Source organism: Giraffa tippelskirchi, chromosome 13 (genome assembly GCF_054371585.1).
Source record: "Giraffa tippelskirchi isolate mGirTip1 chromosome 13, T2T-mGirTip1v1.2.pri, whole genome shotgun sequence".
Lineage (NCBI taxonomy): Eukaryota > Metazoa > Chordata > Mammalia > Artiodactyla > Giraffidae > Giraffa > Giraffa tippelskirchi.
The window spans coordinates 17,369,853-17,390,858 of record NC_137287.1 but is presented as its reverse complement, the minus strand read 5'-3'; the positions used below and the strand labels follow the sequence as shown (position 1 = coordinate 17,390,858).

General features: G+C 53.4%; 2 protein-coding genes across 10 annotated transcripts in view; one reads left to right on the top strand and one right to left on the bottom strand.

Annotated features, from left to right (window-relative positions):
• The window catches only part of KDM8 (lysine demethylase 8), a 29,005-nt gene extending 9,136 nt beyond the window's left edge, over positions 1 to 19,869 (top strand). The window contains exons 2-9 of one of the 2 annotated variants that reach the window (XR_014072327.1): positions 4,371 to 4,866; positions 6,068 to 6,234; positions 7,277 to 7,409; positions 9,365 to 9,409; positions 12,696 to 12,845; positions 13,685 to 13,777; positions 13,852 to 14,609; positions 15,880 to 19,869. Coding sequence is in view for 1 of the 2 variants with exons in the window: in XM_081553395.1 (XP_081409521.1) it covers positions 4,399 to 4,866; positions 6,068 to 6,234; positions 7,277 to 7,409; positions 9,365 to 9,409; positions 12,696 to 12,845; positions 13,685 to 13,777; positions 13,852 to 14,016 (1,221 nt within the window). In the remaining variant the exon portion in view is untranslated. Of the gene's footprint in view, positions 1 to 4,370; positions 4,867 to 6,067; positions 6,235 to 7,276; positions 7,410 to 9,364; positions 9,410 to 12,695; positions 12,846 to 13,684; positions 13,778 to 13,851; positions 14,818 to 15,879 lie in introns of those variants that run through there. The other variant, XM_081553395.1, reaches the window with a different exon arrangement.
• The window catches only part of NSMCE1 (NSE1 component of SMC5/6 complex), a 37,527-nt gene continuing 34,892 nt past the window's right edge, over positions 18,372 to 21,006 (bottom strand). For all 8 annotated transcript variants that reach the window (XM_081553398.1, XM_081553399.1, XM_081553396.1 and 5 more), the window contains 3 exons: positions 20,211 to 20,327; positions 19,051 to 19,171; positions 18,372 to 18,587 (listed from right to left, as the gene is read on the bottom strand). In XM_081553398.1, the coding sequence (XP_081409524.1) occupies positions 18,508 to 18,587; positions 19,051 to 19,171; positions 20,211 to 20,327 (318 nt within the window). In that variant the 3' untranslated portion in view covers positions 18,372 to 18,507. The remainder of the gene's footprint in view (positions 18,588 to 19,050; positions 19,172 to 20,210; positions 20,328 to 21,006) is intronic.

The window sequence follows — 21,006 nt, the reverse complement described above, 5'->3', positions numbered from 1 at the left end:
ACATCTGCAAAGTCCCTTTTGCCATGTTAGGTAACATCCTCACAGGTTCTGGGGTTTAGGATGTGGACATCTTTGGGGGACATTATTCTGCCTACCACTCAAATTACAGGTCCTGCCCATACTCAAGAGAAGGGGGATTAGATGAAAGTGTTCATAATAGCAAGCAAGGATCACTGGGCTCTCTTCTGCCAGAGGGTGACTGGCTTTCTTCCTTCACAAGAAGAGAAGCATCTGATGGGGCTTTATCACAGGCAAGTCTTCATTCTTGCCTTCACCATCCACCAGTGGCTCCTGAGTGTGAAGAGTTCTTTCATTATGAACCACAGAAACCAACCCTGGCTGACATAGCAAGAGGAAATTTCTTGGGAGGCTGTTGGAGCCCATGGAATCAACAAAAAGCTGGAGAACTGGACTTGGAAAAGACAAGAACTAAAATGGTTCTGCATCCTAGGACTTGTAGACCATGATTGTGAGACCCTAGCAAGAACAATCTGGTCCAGAAGCTGCCACTAGGAAGAATGAAATGTCAGCTGTCTCTGGTCTAGTTGATCTACTTAAAGTTTACATTCAAAAGAGGCAACTCATTGACTAGCTTGGGTCACATACCCCTGCCTTGGCAACATCCCACCACACTGACCTTAGGGGGCACAATGGAATCTCTCAAAAGGAAATGGAGATGTGCTGTTAAGAAAGAGAAAAGATTTCAAGCCACCAAAACTCAACAATTGCCCCCTGCGTTGTCTGCATCTCTTTCCTCAACACCAGAAGGAAGTGACTGATCAGTCACGGCAGGATAGCTGTTACAGCAAGCATCATCAACACTGTAGTGGCTAAACACAAGTTTATTTTTTGCTCACGAAGCATTCCAACATGGATATCCTGCTTAGGGGCTGTCTTATGGCTCTGCCATCCCCTGGGGCCTCAGAGTCCTTCCCTTCCAGTCAGTGGGTAGGGGTAGTGTGGAGGATCACATAGGAAGTGTTTATGGACCAGGCCGGGACCCTTCCATGCCCCGTTCCATGCATTAGCTGGAACATGGTGTCATGGTCACATCTCACTGCAAGTGAGACAGAGAAATGGGGTCTAACTGTGTGCCCAGGAAGAAGATGGAATGAACTTCGGTGAACTTCAAGCCAAAGTTTATTTTTGTAAATAGAGTTTCATTGGGACACACCATACCCATTTGCTTACATGCTGTATAAAGCTGCTTTCATGCTACAGTGACAGAGCAGTAGCAACAGTGACTGTATGGCCTGCAAAGCCTGAAATATTTGATATCTGGCCCATCACAGATAAAGTTTGTTGACCCCCAGCATACAACAGTCTCTGCAAAAGCATGATGGTCCCTATTTCTTAGTATCAAATGAGATAGGAGATATGACAGCTGTTAGTATAACACCTACAACCTGTGTGCATGTTCAGTTCAGTTCAGTTCAGTCGCTCAGTCGTGTCTGACTCTTTGCGACCCCATGAATTGCAGCACGCCAGGCCTCTCTGTCCATCACCAACTCCCGGAGTCTACCCAAACCCATGTCCATCGAGTCGGTTATGCCATCCAACCATCTCATCCTCTGTCGTCCCCTTCTCCTCCCACCCCCAATCCTACCCAGCATCAGGGTCTTTTCCAATGAGTCAGCCCTTCGCATGAGGTGGCCAAAGTATTGGAGTTTCAGCTTCAACATCAGACCTTCCAATGAACACCCAGGATTGATCTCTTTTAGGATGGATTGATTGGATCTCCTTGCAGTCCAAGGGACTCTCAAGAGTCTTCTCCAACACCACAGTTCAAAAGCATCAATTCTTTGGCACTCAGCTTTCTTCACCGTCCAACTCTCACATCCATACATGACCACTGGAAAAACCATAGCCTTAACTAGATGGACTTTTGTTGGCAAAGTAATGTCTCTGCTTTTAAATATGCTATCTAGGTTGGCCATAACCTTCCTTCTAAGGAGTAAGCGTCTTTTAATTTCATGGCTGCAATCACCATCAGCAGTGATTCTGGAGCCCCCAAAAATAAAGTCTGACACTGTTTCCACTGTTTCCCCATCTATTTCCCATGAAGTGATGGGACCAGATGCCATGATCTTAGTTTTCTGAACGTTGAGCTTTAAGCCAACTTTTTCACTCTCCTTTTTCACCTTCATCAAGAGGCTCTTTAGTTCTTCTTCACTTTCTGCCATAAGGGTGGTGTCACCCGCATATCTGAGGTTATTGATATTTCTCCCGGCAATCTTGATTCCAGCTTGTGTTTCTTCCAGCCCAGCATTTCTCATGATGTACTCTGCATATAAGTTAAATAAGCAGGGTGACAATATACAGCCTTGACGTACTCCTTTTCCTATTTGGAACCAGTCTGTTGTTCCATGTCCAGTTCTAACTGTTGCTTCCTGACCTGCATACAGGTTTCTCAAGAGACAGGTCAGATGGTCTGGTATTCCCATCTCTTTCAGAATTTTCCACAGTTTATTGTGATCCACACAGTCAAAGGCTTTGGCATAGTCAATAAAGCAGAAATAGATGTTCTTCTGGAACTCTCTTGCTTTTTCTATGATCCAGCGGATATTGGCAATTTGATCTCTGGTTCCTCTGCCTTTTCTAAAACCAGCTTGAACATCTGGAAGTTCACGGTTCACGTATTGCTGAAGCCTGGCTTGGAGAATTTTGAGCATTACTTTACTAGCATGTGAGATGAGTGCAATTGTGCAGTAGTTTGAGCATTCTTTGGCATTGCCTTTCTTTGGGATTGGAACAAAAACTGACCTTTTCCAGTCCTGTGGCCACTGCTGAGTTTTCCAAATTTTCTGGCATATCGAGTGCAGCACTTTCACAGCATCACCTTTGAGGATTTGAAATGTTCAGTCGGGTCCAACTCTTTGCAACCCCATGGACTGTAGCCCACCAGGCTTTTCTGTCCATGGGATTTCCCAGACAATAATAGTGGAGTGGGTTGCTATTTCCTTCTCCAGGAGATCTTCTCAGCCCAGGGGTCGAACTGGCATCCCTGTGTCTCCTGCATTGGCAGGCAGATTCTTTACCACTGAGCCACCTGGGAAGCCATCACCTACAACATAGTGAAAGTGAAAGTGAAGTCGCTCAGTCGTGCCCGACTCTTTGTGACCCCATGGACTGTAGCCTACTAGGCTCCTCAGTCCATGGCATTTTTCAGGCATGAGTACTGGAGTGGGTTGCCATTTCCTTCTCCAGGGGATCTTCCCAACCCAGGAATCAGACTCGGGTCTCCTGCATGGCAGGCAGATGCTTTACCTTCTGAGCCACCAGTAGTGCAAATAAGTAACCATAAGTTGTGAGCAGTAGACTATTCACTTATTAGTAATTATTCCTAGAGACTGGCCTGCCATCGTATATAATGTCCAGGCTAAAATTACTAAAGGCATCAACTGTGATAAACCTTTTTGTATAGGATTTATGTATTTCCATGTTTCCTCCTGAGATGGTTAAGGTATCACTCCTTCAGTAGTCTGAATTGAGTGTCTACTATGAGCCAGACTGCAAGAAACTCAAGGGCCATTCAAACCCAAAACACTGTCAATGAATCTTGTCTGGCTTCACATAGGGGATCATTTAAGATGGGCCTTAAAGGTTGGATAGGAGTTTCCCAGAGAGGAGGGGTGTTGGAGGCATTCCAGACAAGGACAGTACATGTTCCTCTCTGAACAAACATGGGTCCAGTGACCACTGTGTGCCTACTGTTATGCCAAGCCCTGAAGATACAGTGGTGACCCCAGACAGATGGGGACCCTGCCCTCACAGGAAGAGACCACTGCCGAAGAATCAGTGCAGATAAGATGTACATTATTTGGGACAAGTAGGGAAGCCTTGGGAACCTGTAGGGGACCAGGTCTGTGCATGGTCTCTAGATCTCTTTATCTAGGAAAATTCTTTATATATATTGGGTTGGCCAAAAAGTTCATTTGGGTTTTTGAAAAATCTCAGTGGTTGACATTCTGGCCACTGGCTGTCCTCACAGATCTGGCTTCCTTCCCTCCAGCCTTATTTTATGTAAATATAGAACCTCAGGTATATAGGCATAGAACATGATGTTTTGCTGTAACTTATTTTTCCCCGTGTGTGCGTGTTAAGTCACTTCGGTCGTGTCTGGCTCTTTGCGACCCTGCAACCCTGCCAGGTTCCTCTGTCCATGGGGTTCTCCAGGGAAGAATACTGGAGTGGGTTGCTGTGCCCTCCTCCAGGGGATCTTCCCAACCCAGGGATCAAACTCATGTCTCTGACATCTCCTGCATTGGCAGGTGGGTTCTTTACCACTAGTGCCACCTGGGAAACCCAAATATATCTCTATTGTTTTATATATATATATATATATATATTTTTTTTTTTTTTCCCTCTAGCATCCATCAGACTGAGCTGCCTGGCCCGATGGCAGGGCCCGGCACGCTCTGGGAGGTCCTCCAGGCCCTCCTACCCCACACAAAAGAGGAGCTGAAGCTGGAGCTGGGAGAGAAGGTAGAGGGCAGCGTGGTGATGCTGCTGCAGGAAGCCGCCGAGCTCTTCTATGGGGGCCAGAGGCACGAGTGTCTGCAGACCTGCGAGGTGCTCCTGGACTACTCCTGGGAGAAGCTCAACACGGGGCCCTGGCAGCATGTGGACAAGGACTGGCGGCGGGTGTATGCCTTTGGCTGCCTCCTGAAAGCTGTGTGTCTGTGCGAGCCGCCTGGGGATGCCGCCTCCGTGGCCGCCGCCCTGAAAGCCTGTGACATGGGCCTGCTGATGGGGGCGGCCATCCTCGGGGACATCCTCCTCAAAGTCGCCGCCGTCCTCCAGAAGCACCTTCTGTCCGGAAAGAGGCCTGCCCCCGGCCCGAGCCAGGAGCCGTCTAGCATAAAGGTATGGGGGTGCGGGGCAGCCAATGACCACACCCAACAAAATCTATCAGCCCCGTTTTCCGAGAAGTCACAAGTCAGCTCTCCCCTGGGGTGAAGCCCCCTGGCATGCTGACCCCTGTTGAAAAATGGCATCTGCATCAATTTGGAAATAGAGTGACCTCTTTCCTCAATTTTTTTCTTTTCAGCTTGTGCAAAAGCCATGCCCCTTGGGGAGAGTGGGAGGGTGGCAGCATTGTGGTTCCTGAGAAAAAGGACTCAGGGTTGGTGTGGCTGAGCCCTGTATCCAACAGGAGCCTGTCTCTTTCAACTTCTTCCTGGCCCCTAGGTGGAAGTGTCACCACTTTTCTGGCTGCCTCTGTCTCTGTGTGGCTGAGTTTGGATGAGATGCTACAACTTACGTGACTGATTGGTCCTGCCCTTTAGATCCTTGCCTATGTCCTCGTCAGCTTCCCTGGTGACTCAGTGGTAAAGAATCTGCCTGCAATGTGGGAGACCCACGTTCGATCCCTGGGTTGGGAAGATCCCCTGGAGAAGGGAATGGCAACCCATTCCAGTATTCTTGCCTGGAGAATTTCATGGACAGAGGAGTCTGGTGGGCTTTAGTGCATGGGGTTGCAAAGAGTTGGACACGACTGAGTGACTGACACTTGTGTCCTCACTGGTGTTTAAGGGCACGTGCCAGAGAATACCCCACAGATCCTCAGGGTGGCGGCCAATCGCTCAGTCGTGTCCAACTCTTTGCGACCCCATGGACTGCAGCACGCCAGGCTTCTCTGTCCTTCACCATCTCCCGGAGTTTGCCCAAACTCATGTCCATTGAGTCGGTGATGCCATCAAACCATCTCATCCTCTGTTGCCCCCTTTTCCTCCTGCCTTCAATCTTTCCCAGCATCAGGATCTTTTCCATTGAGTCAGCTCTTCCCATTCAGTGGCCAGAGTATTGGAGCTTCAGCTTCAGCATCAGTCCTTCCAATGAATATTCAGGGTTGATATCCTTTAGGATTGACTGGTTTGATCTCCTTGTGGTCCAAGAGAACTCTTAGGAGTCTTCTCCAGCTCCACAGTAACACTGATAATAAAGGTTAACTGTTACTATTGTTACTAAGCACACCTCCACTCTCCGAGCATTGATGCAAATTCCTGGTGAAATGCCTCAAATTCTGACCTTTCTGTGGTTGTCGTCATCTTGCTTTTCTGAACAGAAAATGAGGAATGACCACGTGCTGATTCCAGATGTGACGACAGAAAGAACAGTGCCCCGGCTTCACTGTCCATCCCTCCAGTATTTCAAGAAGCATTTTTTGGTTCCAGGGAGGCCTGTGATTTTGGAAGGCGTGGCCAACCACTGGCCGTGCATGAAGAAGTGGAGGTGGGTGTCTGCTGAGGGCCATAGGGTTCCTCTTCCCAATTTAGCATCCCCAAAGATGCCCAAACTCCTCCTCCCATGACCCCCCAAGAGAATGCAGCCTCATAGACACTTAACTGCCAGTTAAGTGGGATGGACTGCTGAGGGGTTAAACATACATTAAAGGCACAGTCCTCTGAAGCAGTGCCAGAGGTTATAAGGTCCTTACCTGCTACAGTCTGCTTGCGCTAAGCAGTTTTTCATGAGTGCATGATGGCAGTCCAATGTTAATTCTATTATGCCATTTTTCAGGATCTCAGGAGTTCTGTGGGCTTTCTCAGGGGTCCCTGAGGCTGGAGAGTAGAAATAAGAACCCAAAACAGCCCCACCCCCTCTCCACGGGCTTCTGGGTTTGCTCTCTCCTCATGGCTGCTTTGAGTCCCTCCCCAGGTTCATGGTGGAGGCATCAGATCGGGCAGCTGGATGGTGGCCTTGAAACAAGGAGGCGTGTCTAAGGCAGGTGACAGAGCCAGCCTGAGTCTTGACGGTGGCTTTGTGGGGGGTAATCATTTTCCCTGACATGGGATGGGCACTGTCGTCACCTGCATTCTACAGACGATGAACAAGGGCTCAGAGAGGCAAAGAAACTTGCCATGGGTCCCCTGGTGGGTGATAGGCAGGGCTGGACGTGGCACCCGGCCACCGGAGCTGAGGACTCACCAGGCACCTCACCACCCTGTACTGTCCACCACTGGCCCAAATAAGGTCTCTCTGCTCGTGACAAGGCATGTGAGAGAGAAGTTGGGAGGCTCTAGGCCAGCTGGAAAAGAGAGCTGCCCAGCAAGAACCAGATTCATCGGTTTTATCTGCAAACAGCTGCCCAGTGCCAGGTGGGCAGGTGACCTCACCTCTTTGCACCTGCATCTCCTCTGCAGTAAAGTGGGGTCTCCCTCCACCTCGTGAGCTTTTGTGCCGATGAAAGGAGCCCAGTGTGAAGCCCGTTTAGCAGGGCGCCCAGCAGGTCTTAGCATAACAGTGGCAGTGCTGACCTCTGTCTTCTGAATAGTCTGGAGTACATCCAGGAAGTCGCTGGCTGCCGCACCGTCCCCGTGGAGGTCGGGTCCAGGTACACGGATGAGGAGTGGTCCCAGACGCTCATGACAGTCAACGAGTTCATCAGCAAGTACATCAGGAATGAGGTGTGTCGTTTGACTCCGGCCCCCTAATACTCAGGAGGGAGGGAACGTGTTACATGTGTGGGCAGAATAACTTCCATGTGTCACCAGGGGAGGTTTTGGAGGAGTTAAGAAATCATACTTGAAGGGCCTGTGGTCAGTAGGCTGGCCAGTGCAAGGAAGGCAGGATGTGTGGGTCCCCATTTCAGGTCCTTTTGTTTTTTGGAGGGTTTTATTTATTTATTTGTTTTTGGGTTACAATTCAGTGCTTTCTGGTATATTTACAAGATGGTGCAACCATCACCAATTTGTAATTCCAGAACATTCTCATCACCCTAAAGAAACCCCATATTCATGAGTAGTCACTTCCCATATCTCCTCCCTACCTATCCCCAGGCAACCGTGAATCTGCTTTCTGTTTCTGTGGATTTGCCAATTCTGGATGTTTCACATAGTTGTAAGCATACAATATGTGACCTTCTGTGTCTGACTTCCTCCATTTAGCATAATGTTTTCAAGGATCATCTCTGCCGTAGCGCGTACTTTTTTATGGCCAGATACTATCCCTTTGATGGCTAGACCACATCTTGTTTATCCATTCCTCAGTGGATGGCCATTTGGATTGTGTCCACTTTTCGGCTAGTATGAAAAATGCTATGAACATTCACGTGCATGTTTTTGTGTGGACATGTGATCCCACTTCTCCTGGGTCTGTATGAGGAGTGTAATTGCTGGATCAGGTGGCCACACTGTGGGTAACCTTTTGAGGAACTGCCAGATTGTCTTCCAAAGCCCAGCTGCACGATTTTGTCATTTCTTAACTGTGAGGACCTCGGGTGTCTTCCTCCTCCTGATACCTGTTGGCCGCTCTGGCCGCTGCTGGGGTCAGTGGTGCCCTGCGTTGCATCTACCCCGCCCCCATATGCCCTCAGGCATCTTCAGAGAATCCCTGAGCATCCAGGAGCCCAGTTTGAAAAGCACTGATCTTTTCTTTCATCTGCTTGGCAGAATTTTTCACAAAATGATCATCTCCTGTGCGGTCAGAGATGTGGGAAAGTGGGCGCTCCCATTAACGGCTGGCGAGGGTATAAATGATGTAGTGTTTGGGAAAACAACTTGGTAGGAGCTATTAAGATTTAAAATGTGTGTACTCCTTGACCGCACTGCTCTACTTTTGGAGGCATGTAAACAGAAGAACCAGAGCATTTGGCTGTTTGGGCTTCCCAGGTGGCACTTGTAGTAAAGAACCACCTGCCAACGCAGGAGACATAAGAGACGTGGATTGGGAAGATCCCCTGGAGAAGGGCATGGCACCCCACTCCAGTATTCTTGCCTCGAGAATCCCGTGGACAGAGGAGCCTGGCAGGCTACAGCCCATGGGGTCGCAAAGAGTCGGACACAACTGAAGCGACTTACCATGCACGCACGCATGCATTCAACTGTTTACTGAAACACCATGGCAGAACCACGTGAATGTCTACCAGCTGGGGGATGGCTGAATGGATAATGATGCATCCTGTCCATAAAACATGCATCCATCAAAAGAATCAGTCACATATGGATGTATCCACTTGAAGAGATAGTCACGATGTATCATTAAATTGAAAAGCAGACTTCAAAGTAATGCATATTGTATATGATTCCCTTTTTATTAAAAAAAAATCCTCATGTGTGCGCAACTCCTTCACATTTCATAGAACATGAGCCCTGGGGCTCCGGGTGACTTACTCAGGTCCACCTCAGTAGCACAGGCAGTACAGATCCTGAGTGCCCCCATCAGCCCATTCCTGCTGGCTGGCAAGGGATGACATTGGCCCCGGGGTCGGAGGCGGGGGACCAAGCGGGATGGAGAGGAGGGCCCTTGGGTGGTTGCCATGGGCAAGATGCTGAGAGCCAGCCGAACTGGCAGCTCCAACGACCTCTCTGTCACAACTAACGGGGCTTTCTGTGTCGCCTCTGGTTTTTCTCCCATGGAGCAGCCGAAGGACGTCGGGTACCTTGCTCAGCACCAGCTCTTTGACCAGGTAAGTCAGACCACGCTCCTCCATCCTTCACCCTCTCACCTTCCACGTCCCTTCTGGGGCACTGGCCCCAGGGGACAGGAAAGGGGCAGTAACCTCAGCTGCTTCCTCCTGGTACTGCCCCCTGCTCTGCGCAGGGAGGCATACTCACCTGGTGCCCTTCTCACCAGCAGGCAGCAGGGGGCAGGCCAGGCCCCGGGACTGGGCTGAGGGATGAGGAGGCCACCTTCGGGTGGCCCCCAGGGGATGGAGTCAGAAGCCCGAGTGTGGTCAGAACTGGTTCTGGGAGCCAGGTGAGGGTGGCAGGCTCCAACCTGACCCAGAACAAGTGAGTTCCTGCTGACCTTGACCCCTAGCCCTAGTTGGGACTCTGCCAGCCTCTGGGAGCTGCAGGTCTAAAGTTACAGGGGGGAGGCAGTGATGGGGCCAGGTGAGCTATGGTCTCTTGCCCAGGCCTCCCCATGTGAGGACTCATGGGTCCTTTCCCCATCCTCTCTTGCTAAGTGAGAAAAAGGGGGATTTGAGTTGATCAGGCCTCTGCTGTGTGATCTCAAGAGAGTGGCCTGTCCCATCGCCTGGCCTCAGTCGTACCAGGGCTCAGCCTTCAGGGCCCCTGGAAGCCACAGTCAGCTTGGTTCCCTGGAGCAGCTAATTGCCATTTGACTAGAATACGAGGAAGCACACTGAGGAGAAGAAGGCAAAGGACACGATTCTTTTTAAGGTGGACAAAGACTTTGAAGCCGTTTTTGTCTCAGGCCCCCAGAGGTGTGTCTTCTCCTCTGCTGTTCCAACTACCATGGGGACAGTCTGAGCAATCAGAGCCCTGGCGCCGTCATGCAGCACAGGAGGGACGCCTGGCTGGCTTCTGCACGGCTTCTGCGGCCTTCTGCACCAAGCTCAAGGTCGCCCACCTAAAACCTTGTGCCCCAAAACCTCTTACTGACGTTCTTCCTAGTGACCCCGTGTTTCAGAATATTTTGTGCTAGGCCTGCCTTCAAGTCTCAGCCCCACCTGGGACAGTTTCTCCTCTTAGGGTCTCTGAATCCTTGGCCCCTGCCTCCAGGTATATCATCTGGCCAACCAATCACCTCTCAGGAATCCTGATGATGTCATCAGGGACCAGTCAGCTTCCCAGCATCCCACAGGGCTGGGGTCTGGTGTTATCCCAGCCAGAAACTGTGTGGTGTGACAGTGAGCCTTGCAGAGGAGAAGCAGGTGGTTCCCAGAGGCCTTGGGGATCCTGCATGTAGCTTGAGGACCACCCCCCCCCAACCCTCCCGCAAAGAACAAGACACCTCAGGTCGTGAACTTCTCCATCAGCCCAAAGCAGTGGACAGGGCAGCTTTTTTACATGCAAAACAGCCCAAGCTCCTTGCAGGGAAAGCATTCCAGCCGCCCCTAGTGATACATGCACTGAAGGAATGGCCAGTCCACCTGCAGGTGTCCCTTCAGACCTGGAGAGCTCACTCTGAAGATCCCTGATTAAACTACCAGAGCGGGTCCCCTTTGCAACACTTTGGAGACCAAACTTGATTCTGTGTTTAATTTCCCAGAGTCCCTGAGCACTTGCCAGCCTGGCAGGCAGTTCTTGGGGGATGGGGTTCGGCAGGGCTACGGTGGACTGGCCTTGTTTGGAAAGAACCAGAGTCTCAGAGGAAACCACTCACACTGGCTGAAACCACTTCCTGAGCAGACCTGCAGAAGGCAGCTCCGGCCCCTCCCTCTGGGCGCTGGATTCCTCACCAGCCCTGGGCATGGAGCCCCAGCTGCATTCTGTCTGGTTGGAAAGTAGGGTGGGTGTGGGGGATAGGAAGACATGAGGGAGCTACATGAGGGTACTTGCTGTTTTAAAGTACAGACAGTCCCGAAATTATGATTATTCAACTTCATGGTCGTACCAAAGCAATAGGCATTCAGTAGAAACTGTACTTTGGATTTTGAATCGTGCTCTTTTCCTGGACTTAGTGGTATGTTTACCATACTATGTGATGCTGGTCTGGGTCTCCTGGTCCCTCACGCAGTCCATCACATGGTCACACGGGTAAGCAATGGATACACTTCCAACCACTCTGGACCCAGATAACATTCTGGTTTTCACTTTCAGTACAGTATCCAATAAATTGGGTGATACCGGTCAACACTCCATTATAAAATAGACTTAGTGTTTGATGATTTTGCCCAGCTGTAGGCTAATGAAAGTGTTCTGAGCACGTTTAAGCCAGGCTAGGCTCAGCTATGATGTTCTATAGGTTGCGTTTTCAGCTTCTGATATTTTCAAACTACCATGGGCTTATTGGGATGCAACCCCACCATAAGCCGAGGAAGAATCTATCTCATTAGAGATGTTCACTGATGATGCCGGGGCAGGTGAGCCCACCCACCTCCTCATGCAACCTTGTCTGCCCGCCGCCCCCTACCCCCCTGAGTCCCAACTTCACTCCTCCTGGAGGATACCCCCACCCCAGGACACCTCCACACAAAGGCACAGCACAAGCTCACTTCCAACTGGGTCAAGGTCTGCATGGCTTTAAGACTTCCACACATGATCACTTGATGCCACCAGCAGCCTGGCATGGGGCTGCCCACTTTACCACATCTTCACCACCACTGGGTGTTATCACTTTTTCAATCTTTGCTAATTAGTAGGAAATGATGACAGTATTTAATTTGGATTTCTTTGCTGATGGGACTGAAAGCCTTTTTATGTATGATCTGATTTTTGTCCTTTGCTTATTTATGTAACTTTACATATTGGGATCCTTATTATTTTATATGAATACTCTACATTAACCTTCATTTACCACAGTTCACATGTTTTCCATTTTATTGGAATTCACTTATTTTATATTAATATACTTATATTCAATGTACTGATTGTGATTGCTTTACCATCAGTAAATTTTAGAAAAACCTTCCTCTCCAGAGATTTGATAAATAAATACTCAGTCCCATCTTTTTTTCTTTGACTTTCTAAAATGTTGTGATAGCTTTAGAAAATGGCAAGCTGGTTTATTTTTAAGACAAAGTAGTGGTGTCAGGTTTTTTAAAAAAGGAAATAAAGATAAAATGCATGTGACATGGAAAGAAATCTGAAAATAAAATTATAACCATTCCCTGGTAATTATATATTTACTTTTTAAAACTGATTTTTAAATTCCTATGCAGTAAAATGTGGCTAGTGTCATATTACACAAGAAGACAGTATTGGCCTTCTGGTTAAGAGTCAGTTGACATCTAGGCTGCTGAGTCGCACAGGCCTGGCCTTAACCCGCCTCATCTGCTCTGTCAGATCCCGGAGCTGAAGCAGGACATCAGCATCCCTGATTACTGCTGCCTGGGCGACGGGGAGGAAGAGGAGATCACTATCAACGCCTGGTTCGGTCCACAAGGCACCGTCTCCCCGCTCCACCAGGATCCCCAGCAGAACTTCTTAGTCCAGGTTAGAGCCGCTCAGAACCTCGGCCTTGCCCTCCTCCTGGCCCAACCAAACATTTTCCATGTTTAAACACCAAGGAGATGAACCGCAGACAGGGGCATGGACCAAAGTGAAAACAGAGACGCGGTACCGGGCCTCAGGACAGGGAGCGGCTGCTTCCAGACTCCTGGATCATCCGGGATCCCATTGGACGCCTCACGCAGGCCGAGCGGGGCCGGGGTGCCATCTCAGCATGGAGCAAGTGCCCCCATGGCTGCCGCCCCCTATCCGTCCATCAGAGCCAGACTGGCTTCTCCTGCCAGAACCCTCTCTCCAAATACAGAGAAGCTGCTCAGCCAGTGGGTGGTTTTCCTGGGATGCAGACAGAGGAGCCTGGTGTGTTATAAGGGGTGTGGGGGTTGGGGGACATCTGTTATAAAACCTTCGGTCATAGGCAGAGAGGTTTGACAAGCCAGAGTGTTCTTCCAGCTCAGGGCCCATTCCCCGGGACGCGGAGGAGAGGCTAGGAGCCAGACCACCTGGTGTGAACACAGCTGTCACCTCTCAGCTTTGTGAATATGGGCACCTTGGCCTCTCTGTGCCTCCATTTCCTCACCTGTAAAATAGGTGGGAGGGTGCGAGGATGATAAACCACCTCGGAGTGTCGTGGCGAGGATTAGCTAACACACATAAAGCATTCAGACAGCGGTGGCCACAGCCAAGTGCCTATTGATTGTTCGGGACAGTAGCGAAGGCACTCCTGACCTAACACGCGTGCTGGGTGTGGGGCAGGCTGGGTGGGGAGGTGAAGAGGGCATGTGGGGGACAGCGGGGTGCTCATGGAGGGGGTCTCTTCCCTGCAGGTGATGGGCAGGAAGTACATCCGGCTGTACTCCCCGCAGGAGTCCGAGGCGCTGTACCCCCACGACACACACCTTCTTCACAACACGAGCCAGGTGGGCCTGGGGCACCCGGTGGGACCCCCACCCTGTCTCTTAGACCAGACGGGTGACTCCCTTCGCTTTCTCAGGTTGACGTGGAGAATCCCGACCTGGAGAAGTTCCCCTGGTTTGCCGAGGCCCCCTTCCTGTCCTGCATCCTGTCCCCAGGAGAGGTCCTCTTCATCCCGGTGAAGCACTGGCATTACGTGCGGGCCCTGGACCTGAGCTTCTCCGTCAGCTTCTGGTGGTCGTAGCCGAGAGCAGGGGGCCGAGAGCAGGGGGATGGTCACACACATCCTTCACACCGTGCCCGGCCCAGGGACCAGCTGCCTGAGGACACCTTCGCCAGAGATACGCAGGCCCAGGGGTGGCCAGGCCGCTGTGGGTGGTGGAGGCAGGCAGGCGGGACCCCAGCAGGACAGTCCAGGTCCACAACCCACACGGAAGCTCCTGGGCTCCGAGGTGGGCTGCCTGGATTCAAGCCCGGCCCCATCGCTGAAGTGCTGTGTGGTTTGGGGCAGGCAACTCCACTGTGCATGTCTCCATCTGGCCAACAGGGCAGCACTGGTCCTCACCACAGAGGGCTCCAGGGATGGGGCGCAGGTGGATCTGTGCTGCAGACCTCAGCTGCTGCCACCAGGCTTCGTCATTAGTTCGGTTGTTAACACCGTTCTGTGCTGACCAGTCCGTCAGAACGGCCGCAGCCTGCGGGCTCTGGAGCGCGGTGGCCGTGGCCTGGTCACCGCGGCAGGGACCCTCAGGGGCTTGCTCAGCTCAGGTGTCTGCTGGGCGGTGGGGCATCTGGGGTGGTTTTTTTGTTACCAAAGTGTAACCTGCCTTCGGAGAAGTGCTCACCCCCGCTCGCTTGGAGGATTTTCCACTCTGCACCCTCCCACCGACGTTTCCAGTCAAGAAACAGAACATCTGGTAGGCCCCCTTCCTGCCCCTTGCTGTCTCCATCACCCAGAGGTCACTACTCTCTGAAGGGGGTTTTAGGTCAGGAGAGACCTAGGCTTCCGACTTCGCATAAACACGTTTGTTTCGTTTGTATAAAACATGGTTGGTTCTGAGTTTTGACCAGGTGAAGATGCCGGGGGCGGGGGTATCACAGATCTGCAAGAAGAGCTGCGGAGGAAGCCCAGGGCCAAGCCTCCACCCACCAGGCCTCCTTCCCTCCCCCGCCAAGCACGTCTGCTGGTCTGGCCTTGGTTTCCGTCTCTCTTCTCTTGCAGGTAGGTAGTTTTCTCCCCTAGGGGAGACGGCCCCAGCAGGTCAACTCCAGATCCCTGCACCTCGACCCACAGCTCAGAAACCTCAGGGAGGGTTATGACCGGCAGACCTGGGACCTGGGCCCACCCAGGGGCAACGCCAGGATGCCGGGGTGGCCGCTTCGATTGGTGAGGCCTGTCTCGCAAGCCTCCCCCCCGCAACTCCCCTCCAGTTACTGGGAGAAGCAGGGATAGAAAGCATTGATGGGCAGCCAAAACTAGCTCCTAATGTACTCTGTAATCGGGCCAAGGAATTTGAACCTCACCCTGTGGGTCTTGGGGCTTCAGAGTTTTGAGCAGAGAGACCTTAAGAATAGGCCCTAGAGGAAGCTGCCTCTTGGCCGGGAGGCCGAGGGGCTGATTCTGTGAGTGAGCCCGGGCCAGGGCCTGGCCTGATGGACGGGGAAATAAGAGAGCCATTTAGAAAGGAACCGAGGGCTCTAAGCAGGTGCTCATGAGGTCGTTTATCCCCCAACCTGGCAATATCAAGTTATTTACCTAATTTTTCATATGAAGAATTTATAGTAAATAACACTGCTGAAGGTAGTGAGGCATAAAATAGGAAAGCCACTGTGTCCGCAGGCTCACCACCAGTGAGGAGCGTGGCCACCGGGCCGCAGACAGCTGTTGCTCCGGAGCTGCCCGTGTAGCCCTCACCCCTCCCCGGCTCCAGCTCTCACGGTGGCCCAGTCCTGCTCTGAGCCGCGGATGACAAGAAGCGTGTCATCTGTCGTGTTCTGGTTCTGAAGTTAGGGACTAGAGGAGATGGTCATTAGAACATATCAAGGCCTGGCCACCTGAGCAGATGTCCCTTGTCAGGTGGGGCTGTCACAGTAGACATCTGAGTAGAAGCCTGACCAACATGGAATCCGGAACTGACAGTGAGACTTGAGGAAGATGCTCCCAGCAGCAGGTGCAGGGGCCCTGAGGCAGGAACACCTTGGCCTCGGGAGCGAGGAAGGGGCCCGCGCAGCGCTAGAGAGGGCGTGTGGGGTCAGCAGGGCCTGGACTGTCCCAGGGCAGGAGGGACAAGGTCTGCTGGAGCTGTGCTGTGAGGAGGACCAGAAGGGGGAGGCTCCAGAGCGGACGAGCAGTGCATGTCCCTGGTCCAGTGATCCCTGGGGTGACACGGTCAGGGCACCAGTGGGAGTGCCGGGCAGTGGAGGACAGGCTGTGCTGGGGGTGCTGGGCAGAGCGGATCACACGGGCCCTGAGTGCCTGCGAATTGGGGGTTAGAGGTCCCCAGGAAGTTCACGGTGGTATCCATGCAGGGGAGATGGCAGCAGGGCAGCATCCCAGCAGGAGGTGCTCAGAGCTTCCTCTGTACCTGCCTGGTGCGACCCTGCCTCCTCAACCACCCAGCCCCCTGCTCGGACAGGCAGCAGGCCGCGGGCTGCTGCTCTGCTCTGGGCCCCCGGCCTCCTGCCCCCTTGCCTAGAACGCACTGTGGAGGACCCCCTCTCCCCAGGGGTGCAGCCCTAGAGGGTGCAGCAGCTGGGGCTACCTGCATCTTGAGGGCGCGGTGGAGGATGGGCGGAACAGCGGGAGCTGCTGTTTGGTGCCCACTGTGGCTAGGGAAGGGGTCTCACCTGCCAGAACGCCCAAGTCCAGGAGTGTCTTTTCCGGAGCGGCTCTCCTGACTGGCTGTGCTCTCAACGAGCTTCCTCAGAGCCTTGTGAGAAACCCCTTTTCTGGGTAAGCTGATGGGGGTGCTTTCTGTGGTGTGCCTGGCACACACCCCAACCTACCCCCTGCCCCCACTAGTTCAGGCTCCTTTAGGGCTTCATGAAGGCTTGCATTTGCCCTCAGAAGGCTGGGCCAAGGTCCAGCCTGGCTCACACGGGCTCCAGCTGAACACCTTTCACCACCTGGGAGGTGGGCCTCAGGGCCCAGGCTGGACCTGGGTCACACTCCACACCCGTCAACAGAGGTAAATCGGGCAGAATGTCCCTCCCTGCATGGGTGGAGGACACTCCACTCTTTCAGCGCCCACAGCTCATTCCCTCTCTGCCCATAACATCATATTCAATGTGCTAAAACTTCTTCCTCACTCAGCCATGTGGCTCAGGAGGGGCTCCTTCCTGTGGCTGAGGGGAGACCCAGGTCGCCAGTGCCCCCTGAACTCTCCCACCCCACTTCCACAAGTATGCAGGCTGGATGTTTGCTGGGATGAGGGAGCCACTGAATGAGACCTGCCCTCTTCCTCCTGACGGTGGGGACTGGGTGAGCAGGTCCGGGAAGTATGGCAGCAATTTTGCTACCATGAAGAAAGAGGCTGTATTTTCTGCAAGACCATGTTTTAGCCCCAGCATGAGGCCAACACGTGACAACAGGGTGGAGACAGAAGTGCAGACGCGTGGTGACATCACTGGAACCACTATATCAAGCCTCTTGAAGGACCCCCCACTCTGGCCTTCCATGTTGAAGCCAGTCTGAGTTAGGTTTTCTATCATGACTGAAGGGATCCTGATTGATACTGGGGTGGAAGGGAGGTGAGTCAGGGAAGTAGTGTGGCAAGTGATGGTCGAGGACGTGCAGGCAGGTCGGGGACCGGGCACAGAGGTGGTGACTGCCTCGCCAAGATCTAAAGGGTCAACGGGTGTTGTCGGTTAGAGCAGGACATGCGAGGGGAGAGCAGGCCGGCGGAGGGACCATGTGTGCAGGCCAGGGGGTGAGGAACAGGAAAGTTCATTCAGGAACAGAGAAATGCCACACCCCAGAACGTGGGAGGGGAGAGACGGTGAAACACACGGCCCCATTGCGTGGCCGGGCAACGGGGGCCATCAGGAGCTTCAGCAGGGGTGCACCAGGCTGCCAGGCACCATGGGAGGGTGACCCTGGGGGAGAAGCCAGGAGCAGTGCGGAGGGAGGAGAGCTGGGCCAGCCTGGGTGGTGGCCGTGGGGCTGAGGGCCATCTGGCAGCTGGGCTGCATGGGATTTGGTGTCAGGCTTGATGCAGGAGGCCCATGGGAAGGAGGCATCCAGGCCAACTTCCTGGCTCCAGACTGGGGCAGCTGCAGGCAGGGCAGAGCCCAGTGACGACACACAACCACAGCCCCTCCCGCAGCCTCGTGCTGTTCAGGCCAGTGCATCTCGGGCCAGGGAGGGTGCAGGGCATGGGGCAGGCCCAAGGCCAAGGCTCCCACATGTCAAGTCAGGCCGGCCAGTGTGGATAGGACCAGTGACCAGAGCTGGGGACTGAAGGCAAAGCCAACCGGAGCAAGTAGCCTCGGGCCTGCTGGGTAGGAGGCGCTCGGCCAGCCTCGGCCCGGACCCAAGCCCAGGCCCCCAGCTCTCAGTGAGCACCAGGAGAGGGGCGCGCCACCAGACAAGGCTGCAGAGGCTGCTGAGTAAGTTTATTCCAAACCTGTTAACAAGCGAATGTAAAAGATAAAAAGATGATCCACGTGAACTGTGAAACTGATGCCTCTCTTCCCAGCGGGGCGCACAGTCACTCCCCTGAAGGCAGTAGCCTGGCTAGTGCTGCCGGGACCGCAAGGACCTTTTGTTCGATCTGGACACACCAGTCTCCCTCTCCTTCTCGGGGTCGAAGACTTCTGCACACAGAAAAGCCAGAAGGTGCCGTGAGTGGCGGGGCTGGCGGACGTCCCCAGTCACAAGCTTGTGCCAAGGACTCCTTCCCACGGAACATCTTACCCTCCAGGGAGGCAGAAGGAGCCCCAGTCTGGGGATGCGCTTTCACCTCCCCTCCAGAGACAGCTGCGGGGGAGAGCCTCTACTATACCAGACCCTCTCACACCTCGGGGTTTCTACTGGGTTCCAGAGAGCCTTGTGGAACCAAGGCTGGCAAGCAAGCCGGCCTCCACTGACTGCAGAAGGTACTTCAGTACGCGGGGCCCGGGGCCCGCACACACGTGGAGCCCTTGTTGGGGTGCCCTGTCCAGCTCCCACCCTGGTGCCCCCTCAGGGCCGGGCACAAACACTCCGGCATACACACAGCCCTGCTAGCCCAGCTCCGCCACAGGCCAGGAGGAAGGCGAGCAGCTCAGGGACACAAACCTGGCACCTCGTGGGGCCAGTAGTCGTTACAGTGGGGGCAGTGCGGCTCCGAGCTAGACTGGAAGTACTTGGCCACACAAGGTAAGTGCATCCTGATTCCACACGTCTCGCAGCTTTGACCCTGAAATGAGAAGGTGATGGCCTGAGAGCCCGCTACACACCTCCATGTTCATAACCCTTCAGGAGACTGCAAGGAAGGCGTCCCACCGGCTCGGTAATTTTGTCTTCCAGGCCCCAAACTCACAATAAGAACAACCCCTGAGTCTTCAGCACAGTGGGTTTTAGTAAAGAAGCTGACAAGTGAGTGCAAAGGGAAGAAGCACAAGGCTCCAGAGGCCAGAGCAGGGTGGAGCGGGTGGCGGCCAGGCCCTTGGAACAGCAAGTCCGCCCCCAAGCCTGGACTCAGCACGAGTGGGCCCTGGAGTGGGCATGAAGACGACCACGACTTTCCAGAAGGCACTTCAGCCACGTGGGGCAGAGCTTTAAACATCCGTCTGTGCGCTCTGTTCCGAAATTCCACTCTTGGGATTCCAACCCAAGAAAAATAACCACCAGGTGCCCAAGGATGGATGTGCCAAGAAGCCCAGCCTGGTGCAAATGACAACTGCAAAAAGATAGAATGAAAAAGGAGGAAACACAGGGGCTTCCCTGGCGCTCCTGTGGTTGAGACTTCACCTTCCAGCGCAGGGGGTGCGGGTGTGATACCTAGTCAGGAAGCTGATGTCCTAAGTGCCTCACTGCCGAAAAACCAAACCATAAAAAAACAGAAGCAACATTGTAACAAATTCAATAAAAACGGTTCACGTCAAAAAAAAAAAATCTTAAGCAAAAAGACAAAAACAGCATCATCCAGCACTGGTCCAGCTGCTCTGCTCTGAAGCTGTACAACGTACTCAGATGCAAACAGACAACAGGAATCTGTGGCTGAGACAGAAAGATGCTTGGCACGCTGCTGCCAAGATAATATGGGCCCCACAGAAGACTTCTGAGAGCCATTCTGGGGAAGAACCAGGGAGGAGAGGCGGGCCTTCGGGCACTTGTCATCGGATGCTTCTGAGCAGACACCTGTCGTCTGCTCATGTTGGCAGAGGTTCCAGGTGTGTCAGAGGCCTGGGCCCTGAGTGAGCCCTGGAGAGTGCCCCCGGCCCGGCCCCGGGTACCTGGATGAGCAGGCCGCGGCAGATGTTGCAGACCTTCACGGCGTCGGGATATGTCTCCCGGATGTACTGCTCCATCTCCAGGATCGCCCGGCCGTGCAGGGTGAACTCCCCTTCCTTCTGTGGGGACGCAAGGCGGGGGCGTCTTTTATGAACTGGCACACCTGGCCCGCTTCCCGCCTGGGAGGTACCTCTGTTCCCACGGCCAGGAAAGGGGCAGAGGTCCGCACACCCCTCGCCCCGCAGGCATTCACACTGACCCCTTGTACAGCCTAAAGTGGGGAAAACTCAGGTGAGACCTGAAAGAAAAGCGAGGCGAGGACCCCCGCCCCACATTTCCTTAGCACCTTCCTCGTGCCTTCACAGACGGGAATCCAGGAGCTGCCCCGGCACCCCCAGATGAGGACAGAGGCCGGGAAAGGGAGCCGTGACCACGGAGTGAACCCCACAGCCCCGAGCCAAGCCCCTGCTCCTTCCTCTCCCTCCCCCAGTGCCTCCCACCCCCGCCCCCAGGGAGCAGCACAGTAGTGCCTCCCAGCACCACTGCCTGGAGCCTCCGCCTGGACCATCCAAGATCACTTCCACCCACACCACTTTACAGATGATGCTGGAGGTGGTCCAGGGAGGCACCAAACCAAGTGGCGTGGGGCATGGTGAGGCCTCCTGATTCCCATATACAGACAATCCATATGCCACGTAACCCCAAACCATGGGAAAGCCAGAAATATGGAAAAACTTGGCTGACCCTACCACCAACTCACAAGGAAGAGGCAGGATGAGGGAGATCTGCCTGCAGACA